At 44.6% G+C, this 25,624-nt stretch overlaps 1 protein-coding gene across 5 annotated transcripts in view; it reads left to right on the plus strand.

Moving 5' to 3' along the window:
* CTIF (cap binding complex dependent translation initiation factor) overlaps positions 1 to 25,624 on the plus strand; it is a 758,204-nt gene that overhangs the window by 389,202 nt on the left and 343,378 nt on the right. For all 5 annotated transcript variants that reach the window (XM_069219134.1, XM_069219121.1, XM_069219132.1 and 2 more), the window contains one exon: positions 15,790 to 15,866. In XM_069219134.1, the coding sequence (XP_069075235.1) occupies positions 15,790 to 15,866 (77 nt within the window). The remainder of the gene's footprint in view (positions 1 to 15,789; positions 15,867 to 25,624) is intronic.

A 25,624-nucleotide genomic window follows, 5' to 3' on the forward strand; every position in this document is an offset into this window, starting at 1 on the left:
GATGATTGGTTTACCCATTATCGGAGGCTGTCTGATAGGGTAATATATTGTCCTTGTCACACTTGCGCATGTGTTCCCGAAGAGAGGAGAGTGGACGCCTGAGACGAAAGGTCCCAATAGACCCGTAGGCTACCAGGTAGATGTTGCTATGGCAACCCTTGTTCTTTCAGTCCCCATCGGCTTCATTCCACCTGCAGCGATTTTCTCGAGTGCTAACATGTTGTTTTACTTAAGAAAAACATTTAAATATTGCCTGTTGGATAACTCAGTGGACTATTGCTTTTATTACGAAGATCTTTGTGTTATCTGAAGGTCACAGGTTTGAATATGGCCGCTCCACCGAGCCATTCATTATTCCAAGGCCCACCCCAGAGTTAGTTAATGTAGCACCTTGACACAACTCTGTATGGCAAAGTGTGCTAAATAGCTGCATTAATTGTTAGGTCTGCTCAAGGCCGCCTTTCTCACAGTATGACTTGGGTGTTCATTGCATCTGCTCTTTTGAGTAGCTGGCCCCTTTTCACAGTGAGTGTAGGGAGAAAACTGCCGAGGACAACATTTTGTATGTTACTTCTTCCCATCTTTCTAAGTTTGCAACACCGAGCTTCTTCCAAAGTTTGAGCTCGAGGACGCGCATTATTGTAGGCAAGTCTTCAGTGGGCGATAAGCAGCGCCATTTTTGATCTCATAAGCTACAGCAATTATTACATTACATTACACTTCAGTCGCAGATTATGCCACTTTTGCTCAGGTCACCTCCTCTAAGGCTTTGTGTTTCCCTCATACTTCCACAGAGGTATGTTTTTTTTTTTTTTGTTTTTTTTTAAAGTTTTAGCACTCTGGATACTCTTTTATAAATTAACAACGTATTAAGATAGCAATTTGTTTTCTTGTCTTTGTTCGACATCGTCACATTTCCTATGCTGATACTATAGCTGGACTTCTATGGTTAACCCAGAAATACATCCCTCATGACTACTGATTACAGGGGCCTCCATTTCCCTTTAAAGGTTTCGTTTTCTTTTTAACTTCAGTGGATTGCGTTTTTTCTGGTTTCTACATGTTGGAGGAGGAGCTTTCTCCTAGGCCCGCTGCTTTCGCCCAAATGAAGCTTATCTGAGATGGGGTTTAAGCCCTGGTTGAAGAGGATTTTGAGGGCCTTGCAGAGGAAGAACATGCAGGCACATAGGCTCAGTGAATTAAAGGAGCCGTACTGTGAAAATAAAAAAATATATTTTCTCTTATCCAATCTTACATCTTCAACAGTCGCCGACAATATTGGTTCGGGAACGTCCCTTTGATGATGACGTCTGGTACTTTTGTAAAACTTATTGTGACTTCATTCGTGGGAGGGCCCCTTCAAATGTCCACAGAAGATTTATGTGGTCATCTGCAGGTTTTGTTTCTTCAAACTTTATAACTTTATTTTTCCCACTTTTATTGATGCTTAAATAAGTCGACATAACATAGTCATGTATGAAGTATGAACTGTTACATCATATACAAGCACATTAACATTATTCAATCAGACGTGATATCCACGACCCCTGTCCTCCCTCCCTTCATTCCCCACCATTATCTCTCTAATCATTACAAACCAGTCCATCTTCAGGTTACAAGTTTTAATTCTGGTAAGAGCAACGTAGCCTTTAAACCTTCCAAGGATGTGGAATTTACAATTATATTGGGTAACAATTATGGTGAACATTTCCATCCGGGTCATTACGGATTCTGTTTCCATTCTCAGACTTTCATATGACACCCTACTGCATTCTGGGGGTAGTAGTCTTGTGTTGCTTTCATTTACCTAGTCTAACACACCTGAAAACAGTGTTTACAGATGAAGAGTTCAGGAACAGGACCAGTGTCCCTAATGACCTGGAGTGTGGTGGTCACCTTAGTACTACCATGTTTTTTGGCACGTAGAAGCAGCAGTGGGAGCCAGGTTTCGGATTAGCCTGTAGGACAATCAAGCAGTGGTATCACAGGTCAGTATGTGGGCTATTTGTTTTGGCTGTCTGTGGGCCTGTTTTATGGTCTGCTGGGTCAATCAAGCAGTGGTATCACAGGTCAGTATGTGGGCTATTTGTTTTGGCTGTCTGTGGGCCTGTTTTATGGTCTGCTGGGTCGGATTCTACTATTGATTTCCATGATGTTAAATCAAAGATTGCCCACAGCAAGCTCAGATCCATTATGCTTTTTAGGTTGAAACCTACCAGAGGACGCAGCTGTCTGGTTGCAAAGATATATTGAGGACATGCTGGAAGTGTCCCTAAGAATGCATTGCTCCCAACGCTTAACATTGGCTGTGTGTTTTGTAACTTGTACTTGCTTGCTTTCTGTTTGCTGGCTTTATTTATTTTAGGCTGTCCAGCACGTCGTTGTCCCTCCAGTGAAGCATAGTGTGTTATCGCCTCGCTGACTGTCTCCTTGTAATCTTCCACGAGTGGCGCTTTCTGGGAACTCTTTTTTCTTTTTATGTGGACTAAATGTTTTTTCAGTGGTCTCCATTGTATGCTGCTTCACAGCAGTAAATGTGGTGTATTTCTTTGAAAACGTTTTTCTGCCTCCTGTCCTTCTACTTGACTGATTCCATTTATCTCTGGCCCCACCAGTTCATCAATTTCAAATGTATATGAGGAAGAGTGTTCTGTCCACAAGCTTGTTTTTTTTGGTCAATGCTCTTTACTAATAGCATAACATAAACAATCCTCTTCCTCAATTTCATCCCCAGGCCATAGGCACTGGGAGTAGGGGGTTGGGAGGTGCTGAAGCACCCTCAAAATAACCATGCTGGAGTTCAGAATTGAATTAGAAAATAACAGGCCTTTAAATGTTGTTTTTATCCTACCACATTAACTGTGCATTCAAAGACTGTGGTCAAATGTTAGGCTTTGACTTCTGATGGAGGCTGGTTTTTAGTTTTCTTTCTCTGACCGCAAAGTGTGAGGATTTATGTGACAATCTTCCTGAGTACTGCGGGTGTGAAAGGAAAGGCAGTAGGATGTTATTTTTTCTAGTACACAACAACATTTAAATGCCAGTAAATGAACTGTACAAATATTTCAAGATATATCATAATTAGGAAAGCACAAATGAAGCACATTTTTGTACTTCTGAAGTGTGGTGGAAACAAATATTTTAATACAGGCAAACAAATCTACACACTAGGTGATGCCGATTTCCACACATTATCGTTTGTGCACTGTATAGTTTTATCTGTAAAACTGTATGTCTGTGCATATTATGGTAAATTCAACTGAAAATGTGTTGTCTGTAATGGCAGCGCACTACCACACCATGCATGTTCCATTCTACTCTATTTCAAGATATCTTTATTGTTCATTCATCTTCCGAACTCCAGCCTGGTTATTTCTAGGGGTGCTACAGCACCTACATACCCATACGTCTAGTGGGTGTACATGTGCGTCATTTGTGTTTGCCTTGTTTTATCATGTGTTTACGCTTCTCATTAATATGAGAAGGTCATACCCTGTGTTAGAAATTGGGTCTCTCATTGACAGAGTTATTTATACACCCTGTCCAAGTAGGGACCACAATTCTAGTCAGGGCAAGACAAGTACACAACCTAAATTAACCTGTGCTCACCCTGTGGTAGCTTGGCATACAACAGGCAGGCTTAATTTAGAAGGCAGTGTGTAAAGTAATTGTGCAACACACACACAATTTACACAGTGAAAACACCACAAGGAGACTCCACACATGTTTAGGAAAATAGAAAGCATTTATCTGATTAAAATAAGACCAAAACAACAAAAATCCAATCCGTAAAAGTCGAGATATAAAATTTTAGAAATATTATAGTCACCACAGTGCTGTCAAGTTGCTAATGACTGGTTGCCACCACAGTGTCTTATAAAGTCACTCCGGGTGTTGTCCCAAGTATGGTTGCTAATCACAGTGCTCCTAAGCATGTTATTGAGGATGTCCACGTGCAAGCCTGGTCGTTTAGACCGATTTCGATTGGCAATATGGCTCCGTGTGAGGATGTGTGGGCCTTTAGCAGTCACCCCATAGGCCCCACAACCCTCAGTAGCTTGTTAGTTGGAGCTTCTAGTCAGGTCAGGTACTGGGACTGTGCGGTTCGGCGACAAGCTCCGACTGCACAGTTTGATGCGTCCTTTCCAACGAGGGGAGGGCTGCAGCTGGGGCGTGGGTGCTCTTCTCATGGGCCACTGCTCTTTCTTGCGTTCAGGGCCCTGTTGCTGACTTCACTGTGTCGTGCTGGCAACAACATTGATGAAGGGGCCGCATTGGAGGGATTGTCCCTGGACATAGCAACGGTCTCCAAACGGGTCAGGAGTGCCTCCGATCAGCTCTCAAGCAGGCAGTGGGGAGTGTGGCTTCTCGGTTATGTGGGGACTCAGTCAGCGCACGGGCAAGAAGTGGAGGGTTGAGACCGGTCACGAAGTGCAGAGGCTAACGGCCCTGTGTCGTAGAAACAGTCTTTCAGGTCTGTGGGAAACCTTCAAAAGGTTTCTGTGAAGTGCACAGATCCTTTGAATTGTAAGTGTGAGCCGTTTCCAGCCCCCTCCCCAGGAAGACCCATCAGTATGCAGAAGAATGCAGATGTAGTTGAGTATCCTGTGCTGTGGGTTTCTGGAGGGAATGCTAAAGTTTAGCTTTCACCCAGCCCAGGTCAGATGTGTATTGGTGACAGGCTGTAGGCACTCAGGTCAGTGAGAGCAGAGAAATAACCACTTTCTAAAAGTGGCTTTTTCAAAACAGTAATTATAAATCCGAGTTTACCAATAAAGAGGATTTATCATTACCATTCCAATGATACTAAACGTGATGCAGCTACTCCTCTCAGATCAGGAAGTACAGCGTAAAAGTATTTTAAGGAATTCCCAATGCTAGCTTATGAGAGGGGAAGGCCTCACAGTAATGAAAAACAGCTTTGAGAGTTTTTCATTAACAGGATATAAAAACGTACAAGTAAATGCCCTGCCTTTTATTTACATAGCACTCTGCTCTATGGGCTACCTAGGGCCTACTTTAGGGGTGACCTATATATAAGAAACTGGGAGTTTAAGGCTTGGCAAGAGGTTTTACATGCCACATTGGGGTGGCAGTGAGACTGCACACACAGGCTCTGCAGTGGCAGGCCTGAGACATGCTTACAGGGCTACTTATATGGGTGAGCCAATAAGTGCTGCAGGTCCACTAGTGCATTCAATTTACAGGCCCTGGGTATATGGTATACCACTTTACAAGGGACTTACATGTAAATTAAATATGCCAATTGTGGATACACCAGTCTTACCATGTTTAGGGAAGAAGCACATGCACTTTAGCACTGGTTATCATGGTAAAGTGCTCAGAGTCCTAAGGCCAACAAAAAGATACAACAAAAACAATAGGTTAAAGGCAAAAAGTCTGGGGTAAGACCACCCTAAGAATGTCAGATCTAACACCCTATGAGATGTAATCGTTGATTTAGAGATTCCTGGGGATCCGATATGAAATAATGAGCATTGCTCCGTAAGTGATACTGGTGAAAGTACAAAACTGGAACTCTCTTGTATTTGGCAGATTCATAACAAAATTAAGGTACGGGCAAGTCCTTCACTTTTTGTCAAGTGAGAAAAATGCTAAAAGAAAATGCACTCTTTCAATTAACTTGCTAATTTAGAGTGCCACACTTAACATTTTAATGTGAAAAATGTGGTGCTAGTCCCTCTGAGGGTGATATGATTTCGCTGCATCAGTTATTTGGCTAAATGGGCCTCAAGCTATGAATATTGTTTTTATAGCCCCACCAGCAAAAAGATGGCAGTAACTGGAGAAAGAGAAAAGCCCGGTAACTACCTGTTACTGTCAAAGCTTCTAATTTGGAAGCAGAGGGACTCTTAATTGTGGCTACTAACAACAGACATTTGTAATACACAACATTTTGTAGTATCCCTCAAATGATTTGCTCTCGGTAATATGAAGCTAGTGTTTAGTAATGGCTGTCTGCTGCTGAAATGAAATAGCAGTTGTTTTCATTTGTTACTTTACTGCTGGCAACGCGTCCTAATGTACTGATGTGATCACTGCTGACAGCCTTGAATAGGGTGGTCACTTTTACATCACTAATTTTAGTAGCTCGGGACGATTTTCATTGACCATAAGTAGCTCATATTACAGAAAAGGTAGCAGACCTCTTGGTGTATAGTAATGACCATCTACCACTCTAATGAAATTAAAGTCGTTTTCATTTTCCGCCACCTCAGCTTACTTGATTCGCTGAATTGGTTTATAATAGCGAGTCCCGCACCTCAGCAGTTCTGTGCTTACCCTTTTTGAGTGGACTGTAATGGATCTGGCTACAAGTCACTTCTATGCAAACCCAATTTTTCTGTTAGTAGTCCTGCAAAGACATTGTTGATTTGAGGTTACTGTGCTGCTGATTTTAAACTAACTGACTAACCGAGAAAGATGGCGGCAGGTAGCCCACAACGCACTACACTGGTTCAGATCTGATATCTATCACAATGATACTCTTATTGAGAAAGCTTAGCTGGTTAATAACTAAAACTCTATGTAGGTTTGGGTTCCAATGTCAGTTTCGTTGTAAAATCTGTTCTCTATAAAACTCTTTTTCCAAGACATTTATAATTAAAAAATTATATATATTATTATTATTGTTAATGAAAATGAAGAGTATTGTGAATTTCCTCCAGATGTTAATTCTTGGCAACATTCAGGTATTTCAGGTTGGAACCGAGGACCGACTTTGTTTGGATCTTAAATCTCCTGATGTTTGGTGGGTTAAAATGCTGTTATTTGTATGGACGTCCACATGTAAACTTGCTTATAGAAAATTGTTCGTCCCTTGAAAATGAAATAAACAAACCTTAATCGTATAACATTAGAAGCAAACTTTGCCTGCTTCATTAGCCTACATTTGGTTAACCAGAAACAACTGTCATAGCGCAGAGGCAAATGCCCACCAGCTGAAAGTTTGTACCAACAAGAAACATAAATGCTCTCTGGCTCAACATTCACGGAAATAACTATACAGAGTCTGATTCGCAAAAAAATATTTGTGAATTGGAACCCACAGGATTACAAGCTTTGCATGAGAATTCAGAGTTTTCAAAAAGTATTCTGGAAACCGGATTCGTTTGTTGGTTTTCACAGGCACTCCTGAAAAACATTTGAAAATTCACTTGTGAATTAGCTGAATCGTGCCTGTATGCACATTTGTTAATAGAGCACAATTGCTTGTGGATAAATTCTGTCACCTTTGTGCATTAGAAGTTTCCCCTTGAGGACAACTCTTCCCCTACACCCACACCAAGTTTAGGGTAATCTGACACAACTCCCACTCTCACACCTGTAGTAAATCTCTGACCACTTCCAGGGTGCGAACAGGTTCAGAAAAAGCCTGTGAACACCCACAAACTCTTTATATTGTTGGTATACCAGGGTGCCGCTGGGGCGAACAGTCCCCAAATGAATGTATGAAAAAATATGGTTCACTTTGCTACTTTCTTCTCTGCTTTTTGATTATGACCGATTCCGATGTTTTCAAGAGATTCCTATTTCCTAAAAGTTAAATTCATTAGTGTATAAAAGCAGTGTTCAATCTTGGAAATAAGTGTTATCAGACCCAAATAACAATTTTTTATGTGCCACAAAAAAGAAGATTGAAAATAATGTGTTGCAGAGGGCTGAAACCGATTTCATTTATTAGATCTGTCCTAAAGAGGGCTTTCGCTGTCCTGCTAGCCTCCTGGTTTCCAAATAATCAATCGTAAGAATACACGCTTATGTGATTGGCCGCTTTGTGCTTGTGCACAGCTTAGAAAAAAATATATAGTCCATTTCAGTGGCAAGGCTAGTGGCTAATCTCGGCTCTTATTTCTGTTTTTAGTTATTTTTGTGGCAGGTCTTTTTTTTACTTTTTATTTTACACTTCTATATGCTGACTTTAGGCTGTGTTTTTTTTTGTTTTTTTGTTTTTACTTTTTATTACTTTGAAAGTTTTAATGCCTACTACATATATTGCAATACATCATAAGTAAATAACACAGAGGGCTTGACAAAGCCAGACCTATTGGCTTTGCCAATACTTGTCTATTTTAGAGGCATAGGCACATTAAGATCAAGCCCCGGGTCCATAGTGAAATGGATGGCTTTTTTGCTAGAACAGTCCACAGTGTTCTACTTGAATTTGGGAGCGGGCAATTCAAAAAGTTGGGCGCATTAGCAAAAGACCATTTACCCTGCCTTTGCCGTAATGTCTAATTTTGTTATGGTATGGAATGGCGCAGAAATAAAAGGAGTGTCATAAACAACCTATGAAAATTGGTATTGCAGGATATATTATCAAAATAATAAGATCTACAAAGATTAGTTTTTTGCTGTCCTTAGATGGTGCTCTGTTATAAACTGATAAAACACACAGAAATCAGTGACAGTATAGCAAAATTAACAAACTGACTTGTACTGTTCAGCACAGTACTTAAAAATATGAAATGTGTAATGTAGGTAAGATGTGTTCATAAATGTTTCGTACCCTGCATGGCCATAATTTGTAACCCGAGCCTTCTTCAGGACAATGGTTATAAGTATCAAAAAATAGGAGGACAGTGAAAACACACAAGAATGAATACAACTAACATCTGATTTCAAATCACAAGTTTTCTGATGAGTGATATGGCCTGTACCACTGAGGCTTTCCACCAATCTCTGCCAAAAGACCAAAAGCACCCTCCCACATGACACCATATCACAGGGGACAATACAATTCACAGTTTTTTGGGTTAGGGATTGTAAACCTCCAGCTGTATTGTATTTACAACAACGTATAAATTAACCATCAATCAACAAAATGTACGTAGGAAACCCCATCATATTTACTTAATAGTTTTGTAGATGCCTAGCCTTAACAGAGTACGCTAATAGATCAGAATTCCTAGCATTAAAGTCAGTTCCTGAGTAAATATAATCAGTGACTGCAGATGAGAGCATGACTGATTCCTAAGGTGACACTACAGTCCCTGTGCCTCCCCAGGGCTAGAAGCCACAGAGTAGGCCCTCCATATGGGGGCATCCTACTCCCTCCTCCCCCCTCAAAATCCTCTTGGGTGTACTTCTGTGCAGGGGACCCGCCTGCCTACCAGGAGACCTACCTCGGGCACCCCCTCCACCCTTAGACTCTACCAGACTGTACTCCCCCCAAGGGCCAATGCTAGCTGCCAGACCTTTGTGCATGCACAGGTGGTTGGCCCTAGGGACCAGATACCAGCGACTGCTTGCAGCCCCTTGCACCTGTAGATGCAATCTTTGATTCTCAGCCAGCACCTCTTGGAGAGTCCCATTACCTTGCCTTTCTGCTCAGGTAAGAAAAACGGTACCAAATTGTCCCACAAATCAAGATCTCACCCTGCCACAGTAAATCAACTATCTGGCCTCTCCATGCCCCAAGTTAGGCAGTTTTCCAACAACATATCATTCCCAGCATGTGAAAGATGGACTCCACCTTGAAGGAAGAAACACTCCCCTTGAATATAGCCATGTGGAATGACAGCCAACCTAGATGGTCTGAACAACTTGGGCCCCCTTGTTGTTTATTCTCTTCACCAAATCATTAAGGGCTGTAATGCACATGACGCAAAGGCACTCCTTTACATAAAGATCACCTGCTCATTGCACATAGGAGTGGTTGATGACCCACTCATCCGTGACCACTGACACTCCTGCGTGCACCGAAACCTTTGGGACCTCCAAAGGATCACATTGGCCACCAAAGGGAGAGAACAGAAAAGAATGAAGGGTGAGAGATGGTGCACGGTCACAGCATATGCAGCCTCACATACCTCTTGTAGCAATCCGAGGGCTACCTGCCAACATCCTAACCACTGAACTTGGAAGCCCCATTGCAACCACTGCTGTGGTAGCCCCAATTCTAAACGAGTGAGTAGTGAATTCAGAGGCATCAAGACCCGCCGCAGACAGGGCATGTTTGAGTATTTGCGAAAATTGGTACTTGGTCAGTGGCATACTGTCTTCATGTACCAACACTGAACATCCTCCCTACCCCCTTGCTGCACCAAGAAGATCATCAAATTATGAACCGGACAGCACAAGTTACTAAGAGCCATTCACAACAATATATGGTCACCCTTTTCTTCTTGATCCATCTTAGAACGGGGAATGTTGATCGCCAGAGCCCTCGCCCCATCTAACTAAGGAATGTCTGCCAGCTGTAATAACCCTGTCACATCACTTCTGTTTTTGGCCACCAACTCACCAAGTCTGAATGCCCCATAGAAGGCCAAGGTAAAGGCTGCCCTAAATAGGACGGTCTCCTTGTGAGAGGTACCTATCCCTCCCAGAGATCCCTGGATAGACCTCAGTTTTACCGCAAAGATGGGCTGCCTAGAATCTGGTCTGGTCCTCTGAAGCTGCTGCTAACCCTTCAGAGCCCTCCTTACCAAGAGGGATTTCAACCCATCAGGCACCTCCCGCAGTTGTACAAACAAAGAAATGGCAGCAGTGTGGTGTCTGGCACATGCATCTGACATCCCCTCAAAGTCTTCAAAAATGCCTTAAGTGACCAACTAGACATCCTTGCATGCACAAGGAATTCAGAATAGGCTGTGAAAGCCCCTTCATAAGCCCTCCTGGTTTTTGGTGCTAGACTACCTGCGAGGAGGTTTGGTAATCTTGAGCAACAATCTGCCACAGATGCTCTGGGAAGGGTCTTGGGAACTCCTCCGCTTCCGGGTGTGGGGAAGCTGAGAACCTGCATCTTAAAACGGGATAGGGCATTAGCGGCATTATTCAAAACCCCAGGCACATGCTTTTCACAAAACATCACATTTAAACGCAGACATGCTAGTATAATTTCCTTTAATAGTCTCAGAATCATTTTGCACCTGGCAGTTTGTTAATATATACATTCCACCACCACCATATTGTCTGACCAGAAAACCACAGATCGGTTGTGGAATCGCTGAGGCCAGACCAGCAATGCCATGAGAATCTTAAATAGTTCTAGAAGACCAATGTTAGCTACCAGACCAGACTGGACCCATTCAATAGGCCATCTCTGCGCACCCCAAGCTGCACCGAATATGGCACCAAAACCTTCACTGCCTGTTGCGTCTGTAAAGAGACCCAACTCCACATTGGACCTAGGCATTCCGGCCCACACCACCGCCCCTTTAAAGTCATGCAGGAATGACTCCCAAATCCTCATCCTTTCTGACCTCACTGGAAAACCTGGTTTTGTGATTCTTTACCTTCAACCCTAAGATGGCTTGAACAATGGACCAAGAGAAAGAGCACTTCATGGGGATAATCCACAGCACGAGATTTAGTTCTCCAACCAAGCATTGCCATTGATAAAGCGTGATTTTCTTTTCCCTCAGGCATGCCTGTAAGGCCTGCGAGAAAGCGATGACCTTGCTCACCGGAAGCCTGGACACCCCCGCCACAGAATCTATTTCGATACCTAGGATGTCAATCGTCGTAGAGGGGCCTACAGTCTTGCCCCTGCGCTAGTGGGACCCCGAACTCGCCCATAAGCCTCTGGAAGACTCCCAAAGCGTCTGCATACTATCCTGATCTGGAAGGGCCGAGATTTAGATAATAATCTAGGTAGTGAAGCACCCACTGGTGGTGTGATTTGCAGCTAAAGACCAACTCCAGAAATGTGCTACATTTCTCAAAATGGGAACAAGAAACTGAGTAGCCCATTGGCATACACTTATCAAAGTAGTAAGCCCCATCAAACTGGAAACCCAGAAAATGGAAATTGTCTGGGTGGACCGGTAGCAGCCTTAAGGCAGATTCAATATCCGATTTTGCCATCAGACCCCCAGGTCCCAGCTCCCACAGCATCTGAATTGCTTGATCCAGGGATGTATACCTGATTGAGCATATTGCCCCATCAATAGCTTCATTCCAGACTGGCCCCTCGGCACCAACAAGTTATGGCTTAATCTGAGTTCCCCTGGAGCTTTTTTAGGGACAACCCCTAGATGGGAACAGACAAAAGCCTGCATGGGGACTACATCGAAGGGCCCCGCTACTGGTCCCACCTTCAGTGTCTTAAGGATCTTATCCTTGGCCACATCAAGTTGGATCTCAAAGACAGCTGGTTCCTACAATGGGGTGAGCCTACATAGCCTTGAGCCGCGATCCTAAAACCGTCCCTAAAGCCCTCATTCAATGTATGTTCTGCAGCGTGGTTGGTGTAAGTATTAAACCAAGAGACCATAGCCAGCAAGTTCACCGGGGAGGAGGCCTTGCCAAAAACGGTATCAATACTGCTTCTTGCTATTTTTGTCTCAAGATTTTTTTAAGCATTTGAATTCGGGATGGGAATTCTGACCACAGAAAGAACTGCATTGTTTGAAACGACAGGAACTTGGGGACCGGGAACACGTGCACCTGTTAATGTCCCAGCAGGCTCCTTTTTTTGCCGCACTCCCTCCTGCCACGCTTGACGAAGCTCCTGCCCCCGCCCAAAAGGGCCGACTCCTAGCCACTTGTGGTCAGTTCATGTATTGCAGCCATGTGATTACATCAGTCTGGTCCCACCCAAAGGTGGGCCTATTGGCCTTGATCCTTCTAAACTCTCTGTCATGCTCCTTCCACGCCGTGCCACCATACTCATCATGTGTGACCAAAATTCTATTCTGGTAATAAGTCAGCTGAGCTCCCATGTCAGTGAAACGCTCCTCCAGAATGGCTTGATACATCGAGAATTCTTTCACCCAGTTTACCAATGACTCCTCCACCTTCCTCTTCCGAAGCCAATGGCCACATTCTTTAGAACGTGCACACTCCTTACAATGTTTAACCTCCTCTTTGTCTGATTTGTCCAAAAGTAGATCAAAAATACCCACATAAACCGGCCCTCTTCCAAATCTTCTCTTTCAGTTCAGTTGGCACATGCAGTCCTAGATGCTCATGCTCAGATTGAAAATCGCCTAGGCCCATGGGGGTAAAGAGTGTCCAGTACCTGAACTCGCTATTCCCTGAGCAGTAGATGTCAGCAATGCAGCCCCTCCCTCTTTGCCGGCAACGCTCAGTGCAGTGCTTGCCGCCACTGGTGCTTGGACCGATGGCTTGGTAGCTGCCATGGGCACGGGAACGACCTGACTCTCTGCTGGGCCCAACAAGGTGGGGCCGTACCACACTCCCCAGGGCCCCTTGTGCCCCCTTCGCAGTGCTCAAGTGAGAAGCCAGATGCCAAGCCCACTCCATGATATCCTTCTTGCCTCTGTCTGCTAGGGGGCCCTTAAGTGGGGGGGCAGACAGCATACCCACCTCAGAGAGCCATGGTAGACGCCAAGTGACCAACCACATCTTGGTGCGCCAAATCCACCACGGACGTACCACCTGCATCCATACCAGAAACCACCTCTAAAGTTCCTCTACCAGTCTCCACCACCCGAATACCCTCGCAGCAGAGCACTGAATGCCCCTCTGGTCAGTACCACCCGACACTGGTGCTACACCAGTGGACGGGGACAGTGCCACCGCACGCAGGGATTGGACTGCACTGCGCAAAGGAGGGGCCTGGGCTGGGGCTAGCCCCTCAGGTGCCCCCCCCACCTCCATAGGAACCTGAGACGTAGTGACTTGACCAGACTCTGCCTGTCCCACTGCAGCCTCCCTGCCCACGCACCCTCTTCAGAACAAGGGGGAATGCTTCCTTGGGAGGCACCCCTGCTTGTCTGGGCCCATCCCCCTCCTCCGGGATGGGAAGCTGCAACCTCAATGACCCTATGGCCTGATCTATAGGGTCCATCTTGAGTGTCAGCGGTTCCCGCAGCGCCTCCGTACGTGGGAACTTAGCACCTCTATGCCCACTTGCTGCCATGATGAAGGGACAATATTACCCCTGCCTGCAAGGAACAAGAACTGCCTAACAAAAAGGACCATGTGAAAAACACCCTAGCCAACTAGACTGCTAGCGACCAACAGGCCTTGCTCGCAGACACTACTAAACCGAACACACACAATTGCCCACTGTAAGTGTAAACCACAACATGTCAAAAACAGGCCTTTAACAAGTAGGAAGCCCCACAGCTAGGCCCAAACAACCAGGAACTAACATAAAATACTAACACCCCTATTTGCCGCTGTCGAAACAGAAACATTACTATACCATACCAGGATTTGAACCTTTAACCTACAGTCAAACTTCATGCACTTTACCGGTGACCTTGTTATGCCATCACATTGAATGCCCCCCTGCACTGGAAAAAAACCCAATCAGGCACAATTTCCTCCAGAGGCCAGACCCCCTTACCTCCAGCACCAAGACCGCCACTGAGCAAAACTTCGGTCAGGTGAGCTGAGCTGAGCTCAAACCCGTGCGGCTCAAAGTAAGGCACACTCCGCTGCTATGGCGTGTCTGATCCTTCCCATTGCAGAGCGCGAGTGGAGCGACTCTTCTCTGTGAACCTGCAAAATACACAATAGAAAGAGAATTTTAAAGAAAGTTCCCTGCGGAGCAGAGGAGCAGTGCAGGTCCTGGCGTGGATGGTGAGAGGGAGCGAAAGACCGCTCGCCGACCGCGATCCCCTTTTAAGGGTGGCGTCACCCGTTATCTGTGCGTACGTACCGGAAGCGCTAAAATGCAGAACATCTCTCCAATGCCTGAAGCCCTTCACTCTTGGTGAAGTCACCATATGCGGGGGCCCCTCCAGAGGGGGTGGGGGCCCCGTACAGACGTCAGAGGGGCACAGCCTTCCATATTGGCTTTATGAGTAAGTTGCATTCCAATAAGTAAACCAGTATTCTTGGGATAAGTTTTGAACTTTCTAAATTAGTACTAAAGGTCTGAGCAAACCAGTATGTGAATGTATTTTCCTAAGCGCCCAAAGTCACAGAAATATTTGTGATGGTTCCATCTCACAAGTGAACCAGGCGTGGAAGGTGAGGAGACGAAACAGCAAGTTGAGACTTGTCCTTACACCATCCGCGATTTGAAGATCATGACCCATAGCATGGCAGACTCAGCCTTCCATCATTCCGAGGTCGCCAAGTTAAGTGCACTGCATTTCAAAATAGTCCTCCTGTTATTTTCAGCCCTTAGAAATGGCAGTATTGCAGCACGAAGCTATACAAAATAAGCTATTATTAGTTTGATACCAAGGAACCTGCCTATGTCAATAAATCTTGTTCAACGTCGGGGTCTAGTTTTTACTTAATAAAAGGCACTCGAGTGTTTTTATGGAAAGGATACATTAGCAACCTGCTCCTTCATGTCAGAAGAGTTGTGCCCGGTCCAAAAGAACATCTTGCAAGTGCACTTTTTGAGCTGTACTCATTCTTCTAAAAACCCACTTGCTTTTTTACTTGAAGACAAAAAAAAAACTTAAAAGCCCGGATTTTCAAATGCAATAATAGAGCTGCAAACTGACATCCCATGGCTGTATTTGTTTATTAAAAAGCATCACGAAATAGAACTCCCTCACAGGATGTGAAAGTGACCAGGTGCTGTGAGATACCTGACCCCGTGTCCTCAAACAGCCGGTGAACTCCGTCTTTTCTATCAGTCTGTTGCTGTGGTGACAGAATTACTTTTGCCCTTAAAATCTGTTTCTCCGTAAAAACATCCTTCGCAGAAATGTTTTGTTCCTGTTTTGTTATTTTATAAATGTACACGAAACTGTTTTTCTGTGTAACCCACCTAAATTTGTTGAGAAAAAGGTGCAAATCATGATAATTGGCTATCCCACCGTCTGCAGGTTACAACTGCTAAATATCATCATTCTTTAACTTTTATTTCTTGTTTTCTCTTTTAATTAGGGGAGCCATCTGACGCCCCATGAAGCTGAAATTGCACAAACCAAAAAATTATTCCGAAGAAAGAGAAACGAAAGGCGGTAAGGCTTTATACTTTTCAACTGTGTTTGAGTTTAAACAGTTGAACATGTGTTGGTCAGTTGCTTGAATAGACATCGGGCAAAAGTGGACATCAGCTAAAACGTTTTCACATCTCAGATTATTGTTAGTGAGGGAATTTTATGTTTCATGTAACTTCGGCAGTATAGCAAACTTTGTAATACCGTCACTAGACTGCTAACTTTGTGCAATCAAATTTCAAATGATTCATCAGGAGAAAATCAAACGAGCAATAAGATAATCTCTTAAAAATATATGAAGCATCTCAAATTAACTAATTAAAAATCCTCAATTCACAATTATTAATTCTTACCTGCAGAACAACAAATGCATGTCTTATAAATCTAACCAGCAAGAACCCCACTTTGGACCCGAACGTATATATTGCTCCTTCTGTATGAAGAGGTCTACCCTTCCATGGTTATAGCTATATAAATTTTTAAACACTTAAAATTAGCACAGTCCTTGCAAATCCATAATGACCTGTAGGCCTCCCAGGACACTGTTTCGATGGTTCCAGGCCCTCGTCCTTCTTAAAATAAGATTTTGTGCCAGTTGTCAGTAGTTGTCTAGTATGCCAACTCCCAGGGATCCAACCGCCATTAAGTCCTAACCTTGGGTGACTGCCGTTCCAGGCGTGTATAAAGTGGAGACTCGTCTGAGACTCCTCTCAGCAAAAAGCAGGCGTCTCAATACCTCCGGGCTTATGTGTGGGAGACGAGAATATACTCAGGTCTGGACATAGACCCAGCCGACCCCACCTCGTGGGAGTATTGTCCTTTAGTGAGATGTGTGTCCCTCCAAATGTCTTGTATTCGCCATTGTCTCAGTAAATGTGGACAGTCATGTATCTCCCTCCCCATGCCTTTTACTCCCTGAACGAGCCTAGCTAGCTCCAAGCTGAGATTAAAGTGTCCCCTGTGATGGTAGCGGCATGTGGAGTCTCGACTAACCATGCCCCATCTTCTGTAGTTGTTGCAGCTGGATCCCTGGGGGATCTACCAGGAGGCGAGCAGCATGTGTTCTGCATTCCACTCACCCTAAAGTGCTGCATAGCACCCTCCCAGGTTCGCCCAGGTCTTTGAAATTCTAAATGGAAGTGACTTCTTATCCAAAAAGCCCATACCCCGTGAGCCAGTCGAGAACCTCGCGTGCAAGAGGACTTTGTATCCTCCACATCCCAAGAAGGCATAGTTATTGCCCTCAAGATGAGTCTCCTGCAGCTGTAGGATAGTAGGATATCGGAGCTGTGCTGAATTAGAAAGCAGTACACCACCCCTTCTTCAATCAGGTATGGGCCTTTCCTTTTGTAAACACGTCACTACTTTTTTTATTAGACGTAACATCACCCATTAGACAATTGGAAACATATGACTGATATATTCCATCTATATAATATTATGTTCACAGCCCTGATAAAGTCACTATTGACGAAACACGTGTCGGCTGTTGATGTATGTGAACACGAGAACTGTCTTGGCCTAACAACATCTCTCTCAGCTCTCCATTTGCTGGGGACATATTTGGTTGAACGTCTATCAGACTTATCACGGAAGAATAAATAGACACCACTTCGAACCTGTGATGTGCTGTGGTTTTTCTTCTATCATTGTGTCTGCTGAGGTGTCAACCCATCCCTCCCCCTTTTCTAATCCCCACGCCCTAGTCTTTAAAGTTCAGAAGTCTAGCTAATTTTCCATTGTTCTTGCACCCAGCCTGGGAGGTGCCCCTTGCACCCCGTGTGCTCTTACTGCAAATGTGGGGACAGAATGCCGATATTCACTTTTGTGGTTATGAAGTCTTCAATTAATTTTTTCATGTTCGTTCCCTTTGCCTTCTCAGGTAAATCCACAAACCTTGTGGCAGTGGGATCTGTCCTCTGCCATGTCTTGTAGCTGACGGGTAATCTCTTTAAGATGGCAAGCACCCGTGATCAGGATCTTAATGGAAGTACTGTGTTCCTTCCTAGAAGCCTCGGCATTGGTTACTCGGTCCAAGATCTTTCCCATTTCCACTTGGATTCTCCACGTCTGTATCCTCCACCTCTGGAGTGTTTCGTACTGTGCATTTCTCCAGACAGCTTGCCTGGGCTACCATGTGGCTCTTACGGTCCACCATGGTCTCTCCTTGTACTTGCTTCACCCACTTCCCCAGCTGCAGGCCACGGTCTCCCCCCCTCCGGCGGGTCTGGCAGTTTTACTGTAGTTGTGCTGGGGGGACCTCACCGGGCATCCACCACTCCTCGCACTCCACAGGTGCCTGCCGATATCCTGCTGTATTCATCCCCTGATGAAGGAGGCAAGACGGGGGCGGAATGAGAACCTGTTCTCGGGCGGCGGGTACTACACATCAATACCCCACCCTCAGGCTGGATCCTAAGCCTGCATCCCCTTGCTCTGGGTGGTGAATGTGGTCCCCAGGGCAGGAGCGTAGCTGAAGGGATCCCCCTCTAAGACGCTGTCGCATGGAGAACTCTCCTGCCCGGCGTGACTGCCTGTCACCTATCTGTTCCACCAGAGGGAATCCGCTGCAGTTTTGAGTCCAAAGCCTGCCAATTTCTCCAACAACTTTCAAGATGTATGTGTTGGCCCAGGGTCCTCTGCCCCACCTGTTGTTTTCCCCTCATTCCTCGATCAGGGAGTATGGGATGCAGTCCCGGAGACGCCGGATGTGTGCCTCCATGAAAGATGCTTGGCAAGAGCTTAAATGCTGGGCACCATGTTGCTTCGGCGTGCAAGCCATGCCCTTTGCAAATCCATAATTGAACCATGCATGAACAAACTCCAAATTCATTAAGTGTCAGTTTCAGTTACTTGGTCCTTAAAATTTCATATGAAGTGAAACGGAAAATTAGCTTCATTTGAGTCTTCAATAAGGTTAGCATTCTTTCACTCAAATATTTCTTATGTTTTGGAAAAACAAACTTAGAGTAAAGAGATGGTGTCATTTTACCAGGACTTCACTTACCCATGCTTATGTTCAGTGATAACTTTGTAATAACATTAACAACAAGGAAAACAAGGTGGGGGCTTCAACGATTTGGTCATGTTATCTTCTTCGTTTCCACCAACTCTGTGATACAAGCAACACCCTGCTAGTCCTGGATGGGGAGGACGACGCCTCAGAGATGAGGTCTTGCCTGAGAAAGGCATCACTTCAGTTACATTTCTCACAATTGAAGGTCCAGGCTGAGTCCCTGGTGCTCCTCAGAAGCCTACCTCCAGACAGCATAGAGAGAGCTCACTCATACCCACTGCCGCCATGCTCTCCATATGGGTGCTCCTGTGGAAGATTGTCAGTTGTACCCAGGAGACATGGGGTAGGTTGGCATGGGTGGTCCCCTATTGCCCGTAGTCCAGCATGCAGGCAAAATACTAGTTTGTGGCACCACTCAAAGATGGCCGTCTCATTCAAACCTATGGTAAGGACTTGCACTTGATGTGAGGTGGACTTCCAGCCTTTATTCTACAGAGGACAACCCAGTCTTCAGCTGTTAAAGGCAAAGGACCCAATTTGCAGAACAATAGTGCATTCACTCATATCGCTGTGCAATTATGTTGGTAGTCAGTGCTTTAAATGGAAAAATAGAAGTGCAGGTACTCTGTAATAGAGTACCTGCTTGTTTCTGAAAAGTGCCGGTACTCTCCAATTAAAAGTATTACGTTTTTCTTGAGATATGCCGGTACTCTCCCTCTCAAAATAAAAAAGTGCCGGTACTGAGTACCGGAGAGTACCGGCCCATTTAAAGCACTGTTTGTAGTATATTTAAAGTTTATTTTCAATTTTCAACCAAATCCCGGAGTACACTTCAGGAGCAAGTTGCAGCTTTCCAGGTGTACTCTCACAAATTGTGTACATTTCATGCATGTATCAGTATTTAACGAAGAATACTTTCTGTGTGCTGACTTTTTTCACCACCAAATATTTTTGCCCATGGAGTAATCTCTCTCCTTACACCTCTATCAAGTTTAATGGTTATTACCTCCCAATTTAGGTCCTAAATGGAGAAGTACTCCTGCTCTTGGCCAGAGTAAATCTCCAACCGTACCCAAGGTTAGAATGGTCTGTGAAAGGGGTTGGCGGGGACCCAATAACTTGAGGATTTGTGGGCGTTCACCAACTTTTCACAGCATTTCCACCCTGGAACACCCACTCAGCACCCATGGGCAAGTTTGCTCCCATGTAATTTAACACCTTCCAATAAGTAAATGTATTTCTGACTGTAAAGTTAAATTTTGTGTTTACAAAATGGGAAATTGCTCTGGTGAATAATGCCATTTGCAAATCCAGTTCAGACTAAAATATACTAATAGCTTTGAGAAGAAGACCAATTGTATTTCAAACAGAAAGTCGCCTAGTAGCATTTAAATTTAAATCGAGTAATCGTACATTTATAGGAAGCTAAAATTCAGGCATCATGTACAGTTAAGAACTACGTGTTAAAAGATTTAGGCTAAGCTTCATTTTTGTCAGCAATAATTTGACTCTACACTCCTGCAGTTTTTAGTGGAGACTTACCAGTGCAGCTGTTGCCAGATCAATAGTAAAAAAAAGAGTTAAGAAGTTTTACTCAGGGGTTGCTCCGCCCACATATTTAAGTACAGCTTTTAATCGGGCACAAGTTGTACGCTGCTTCTAAGAAAGAGTACCTGTTGAAATCCTATTGAATCCTGAAGAGTGTTCCCTTGCTTAACATGGCGTCTCATTAAAATGCAGTGATGTGCAAGGGAAAGGCCCCCTCAGCCATGCTGTAATAGTTTTGTGGAAAAGCAGTGCTCGGTGAGCCCTCAGCAGTAGGGCCAGTATAAGTGTTTTATCATTGTCACCATGCGAAGGAACTGGCATGAGCATAAACTAGAGAGCAGATCATGTTCTGATTGTTAAGCTAATCCAGTAGGCAAATAGAGCTAAAGGTGACTCTCTCATCCAAATGTCCGCTGTGTCCATTCTGATGACACAGCAGCATCTGAACCTATTCATTTTTTATTCCCCCACTTACGTTTGTGTCATGCAGAAAATTAATTTTGGTCTGCCCACCTATCATGGCACTCAGACAAATGCACTGGTTGCTTCACCCTTAATCTGTTCCCTCTCCTCGCGCTCTCTCTGTTTCTCCCTCTCTCCTTCCCTGCCTTTCTAGCCTTCGGCTGCTACTTTCCCTTCCTTCTTTACCACATCACATCACCACTTCCTGCAGCCACACCCCTCATGTCGAACCCCCTTCTGCCCCCAACCCACAACCTCAATTTGTCTTCCCCAACTTCACCGGCCCCACAGGACCAACTCCTTTCTCTTACAACTGCCTCCCTTGCTTCAACCTGCCCTACCCTCTGGTACCTGCCCAGCAGAGCTATTGCCATGCAGGCTAACAGGGCCCAGATGCTAGGACCTGTTTTGGCTGCGGCAGGTATAAAAACAACAGGTCTGGCCACCGGTGAGCCCTCCATCCCTCACAATAGCCACTATGCGAGTCAACAAGACTCTGGTTCAGGTTAAAAAAGTAGCCCTGAAGTATGTGCCCACCTCCCCCACCCGCACTGATTGTCTGCAGTTCCCACTCAATTCCTTCACCAGCCCACAAACTCTGTGATATTGCTTCACCCTTAGTTTGTTGTGCCCACTCGCCCCTCCTGCTCTGTTAGCCTGCGTTTCCGTCCTGTACCACATGACATCTCCCACCCACCATGCTCCCACAGCCTCAGACCAATCTCTCTTCCCACTCCAGCACCCACAGCCTCAGCCCGACCGCCGATATCACACCGCCATACTTTTCTGCACCAGTCCCCTTGTGGTTAGAACAGATTAGGCATCTAGTACAATAGGGACAGAAGGTATTCTTCTGGCACTCTTATGGACATATTTGTATGTTTGCAAGTGTTGAGTGGTTTAGTGTGTGCATTATCGGGTGTACTTGTGTAAGTGGTGGGTGAGGGTTAGCTGTGTCAGTGCTATTCCCGGGTCCCCGGCACTCCCACCTCTCACTGTTCCCAGGTGAGAGGTGGGAGTGCCAGGTGAGTGGTATGCCCATGTACGTATGTATATGGTATTTCTATAGTGTGAAACTAGCCAAAAGGCAGTGGAGTGGTGCACATGGTCAAAGAGCAGCACAAAGTAAGCAAGTAATAGGAGAGGAAGCTGGTTTGTGGGCGTTTAATGCATTGTGATATAGTGTCCTTTAGATAGGTGAGTTTTGAACTCTTTCCTGAATTGGAGCAACATTGGGGCAGTCCTGGTGGATACCGGGATGTTGGTATAGATCTTGGATGCATAGATTGAAGAGGCCTACTGTTTTCTTTTTTACACTTATTAGTCTGCAGTCTGATTGTGCCCTGGCTCCAGCTGTGCCAAGAACCATCAGAGATGGCAAGCTTGCCTGCAAGATAAGCAGGGTGCTGGTTGTAATGGCATTGTAAAGGAAGCAGCTGGTTTTGAGGAATTCATAGGCTGGCACAATGGAGTTCCATCATGTTGGGGGTGATGTGATCATATTTCTTCAAGCCGTGGGTGAGGGTAGGATGCCCCTAACTGGTTCCAGTTTGGAGTCTGGGAGGCCCTGGAATAGGGCATTAACACCATCCAAGTGCAAGAGTACAGGAACTTAAACAGCAGTTCTGAAGTTTCTTCCTGCAAGAAAAAGTTTGACTTTCTTTACAAGAGCGAGCTGGTACCATGTCGTCTTTGCTTTTGTGGCAGCGTGCTCCTTGGGGGTGAGGTTTGTATTCAGCGTGAATCCAAGTGCCTTGGCTTTTGGTAAAGTATGGGTTTAAAGCTGCCAAGGTTCATGTCGTTGAACCACATTTGTGCTTTATCTTGTTTGTTTTTCTTGCAATACCAGGAATTCTGTCTTAATTGGGTTGAGCTTCAGGTTGGCACATGACATCCAGATCTGGAAGGGGTGCAAGCAGTGTATGAGACGTTGGATATCTGAAGCACAGGAGACTTTCAAGAATAGCTGTTGATTATGGTATATTGGTGAATCCTGATGCTGTATTCTGTGGGTAGAATAGGGTAAGAATGCGTATGAGGGACATATTTAGACCAAGAAATGTGAGTTATATCATAAATAATTTCAAGATGTTCTGATGATAGTAACATCTGCATAGAGTTAAACAAAAACCTTTCAATGTGATCCAATTGCGTAAGAACAAAACTGCAGGTGTAAAGCCACAAAACAATATTTTATATATTATATGCAATCAAAATTAGATACATCAATCATTCAACAAAGATTTTCCAAGGGTACAAGAATAATGGATGCTGTTAGAGGCATGTTAAGTCTGATTTTGTCAACATTGCTGATAGTCCGTACACCTGTGTAACGAGAGCCCACTTGTACCAAAAGTCCACAGAAATTATTCATGTAATGGTAATCCAGGGTTCCTCATTGGAAGAATTTGAAACGAGTTGGATGACACGTCGACGTTTCGGTCTCGGTAGCGAAAGTCAGTGAGACCATCATCAGGACTTCCAATAGATGGATAAATAGGAGATGTCCCCCTAAGAAAAACAAGATGTCCAAGATATAACAGTTAAAAGTAAAAAATATATGTATACACCTGCATGTATTAAGTGAAAAGAAAGGAGGAAAATATCACACCAAATGAAGACAAGTGTTTGATAATATTCAAAGCACATCAGAATGCACCCCAAGTGAAAAAATATGACGTGGAGTGACACAGTGGTGCATAGACAACATGTGCAAGAAGAAAAATATTAACTTACTTATTAAGTGTTCAATTTACGCTCTCTTCAACGAAGAAAGGAGTCTAATCCTCAAATCACTGTGTAGAATGAGACCTGGGACATATATAAGCCACACCAGATGCAAGATGTGGATGGTAAATTGTAATTGCCATGTGAACAACCTGCTTGGAAAGGTAGGATGGGAACCAGTGAATTCCATTTCATGCCAACCCCATTGCAGACTCCAGGGTGCGTCCAATGGGGTGGTCGGCTGTGCGGAAGGCAGCTGAAAGGTCCAGCACTCTTAGGATGCATGTGAGTGTAGGGTGAGGGTTGTGCCTGAACGGTGAGTGCAAGAGGAGCAGAGTGCCCCTGTGAAGTGTGATTGCAAGGTGAGTGGCCTGGGCAGTGTGAGTGCAGGTTGCCGCGTAGGTGTGAGGCGAGTGGTGTGGGTGCATCAGCAGCATCATTCCTGGCCCCTTCTATGTGTTTTGCCCTAAACTCTAAATTTCTGTACAAACACCCCTTCACCAGCTCCCTCATCAAACCCAGTACCATGGGGCAGGTGGCAGAGTGCAAATGAATGGCCTGCACCACTTCCATGTTGTCGGACCAGAAGAGGACCCTCCTGTCTGCTACATCATTAGGCCATATGCGGAGAGTGGCCACTATGGGGAACAATTCCAATACCATAATATTTGCAGTCGCCTTCCTTTTACACCAGACTTTGGTCCATTTCAAGTGAACAGTGAGTGGTTTGAGTATGGGGCAGGTGCAGATTTGAGTGCTGCGGCTACGTTATTGTAGAGTGGTAAGTCAGCCCATGTGAGTACAGGGTGAGTGGTGTGCCTGCAGGAGTGTAGGGTGCAGCACATTAAGGACAAGCCTTATGGCATTACCAATGCTCGTTTAGTTATGTATCACACTCACATGGTAGGCTTAAAAAATACAGCCCTCTGGTTCCAAGAACGCACACGTCATACTGCAGCATTTATCCCACTGGTCCCAAGGATTGTTTATCTCCCACAATGCTCAAATTGCGATTAATTTGTCGAACGAGGTTACCTTTTTTATGATTTACATGCGTTTCACAAAAAAACAATAATTTTCAGATCTTTCGGTGAAGATTTGTCCGGATTGTCTCGGCACTCTCAGTGAAACAAGTGTGCATATTTTGAAGTTTCTTTATTAGTTAAAATAGTTACCTATGTAATAGTTAATAGTGCCTGGTGTATCCATAACAACAGAATATGTGCCTGCCACCTGCTCTGAAGGGTTTCACACAGAGGTCTGCAGCAGGCACTTTAACCCTGCCAGCTGTGGAGGCCGAATCACCACTCACCACTGCCTCCTATGACTAATGACCACTGAGGGAGCATCGGTGAGCAGTGCACTCTGAAAGCAGAAATAGATAATGGACTCAAGTGAATGCTTGAAGTTGACCACTGTTTGTAAAAAATTAGTGGTCGATCCAAATCAAGAAGGTTCTGCAATTAACAACATGGTCGGATGTATGGTATTTTAAAATATGTATATTTGTTTTGCTTTCCAAAGCTGTAGACTTTGCAATTGTACTTTGATTTCGATTCTGAGCATTGTAAGACGATGCATCATTGGCAAATCTTCTGAAAACATCCTTGGGGTGCAGAACTGTGATTTTATTGAAACTCTACTCTCTGCAATTTCACAAACATCATGACAATGACTGGAGCGGAATATGTAAATATTAAACATAAGGCACCCATCCATCACACCTACCGGGTACCTGCCTACATCCGGGACTCATCTTCCCGCCGGCTGCCGTGATTCATGTCCAGGGGGCAGAGAAAGAGGAAATATTCCTACTAAAAAGCTGACATGGGTTTGCTGTCAGGCATTTGGAAGTTACACAGTGTACTGTAGTTAAGTCTTTGTAGTGCTGCCAGCATCCATGGATGGTTTGAAAGTGTGCGTCTTGGTGCGTCAGATCCTGTGCCACAGAAGTATGTATACTTAAGTTCTTCCAAGCTATATTTGATCCATAGATAGTTTTGTCTCACTATAGGGATGTCAAGAA

The sequence above is a fragment of the Pleurodeles waltl genome, chromosome 1_1 (genome assembly GCF_031143425.1).
Source record: "Pleurodeles waltl isolate 20211129_DDA chromosome 1_1, aPleWal1.hap1.20221129, whole genome shotgun sequence".
Lineage (NCBI taxonomy): Eukaryota > Metazoa > Chordata > Amphibia > Caudata > Salamandridae > Pleurodeles > Pleurodeles waltl.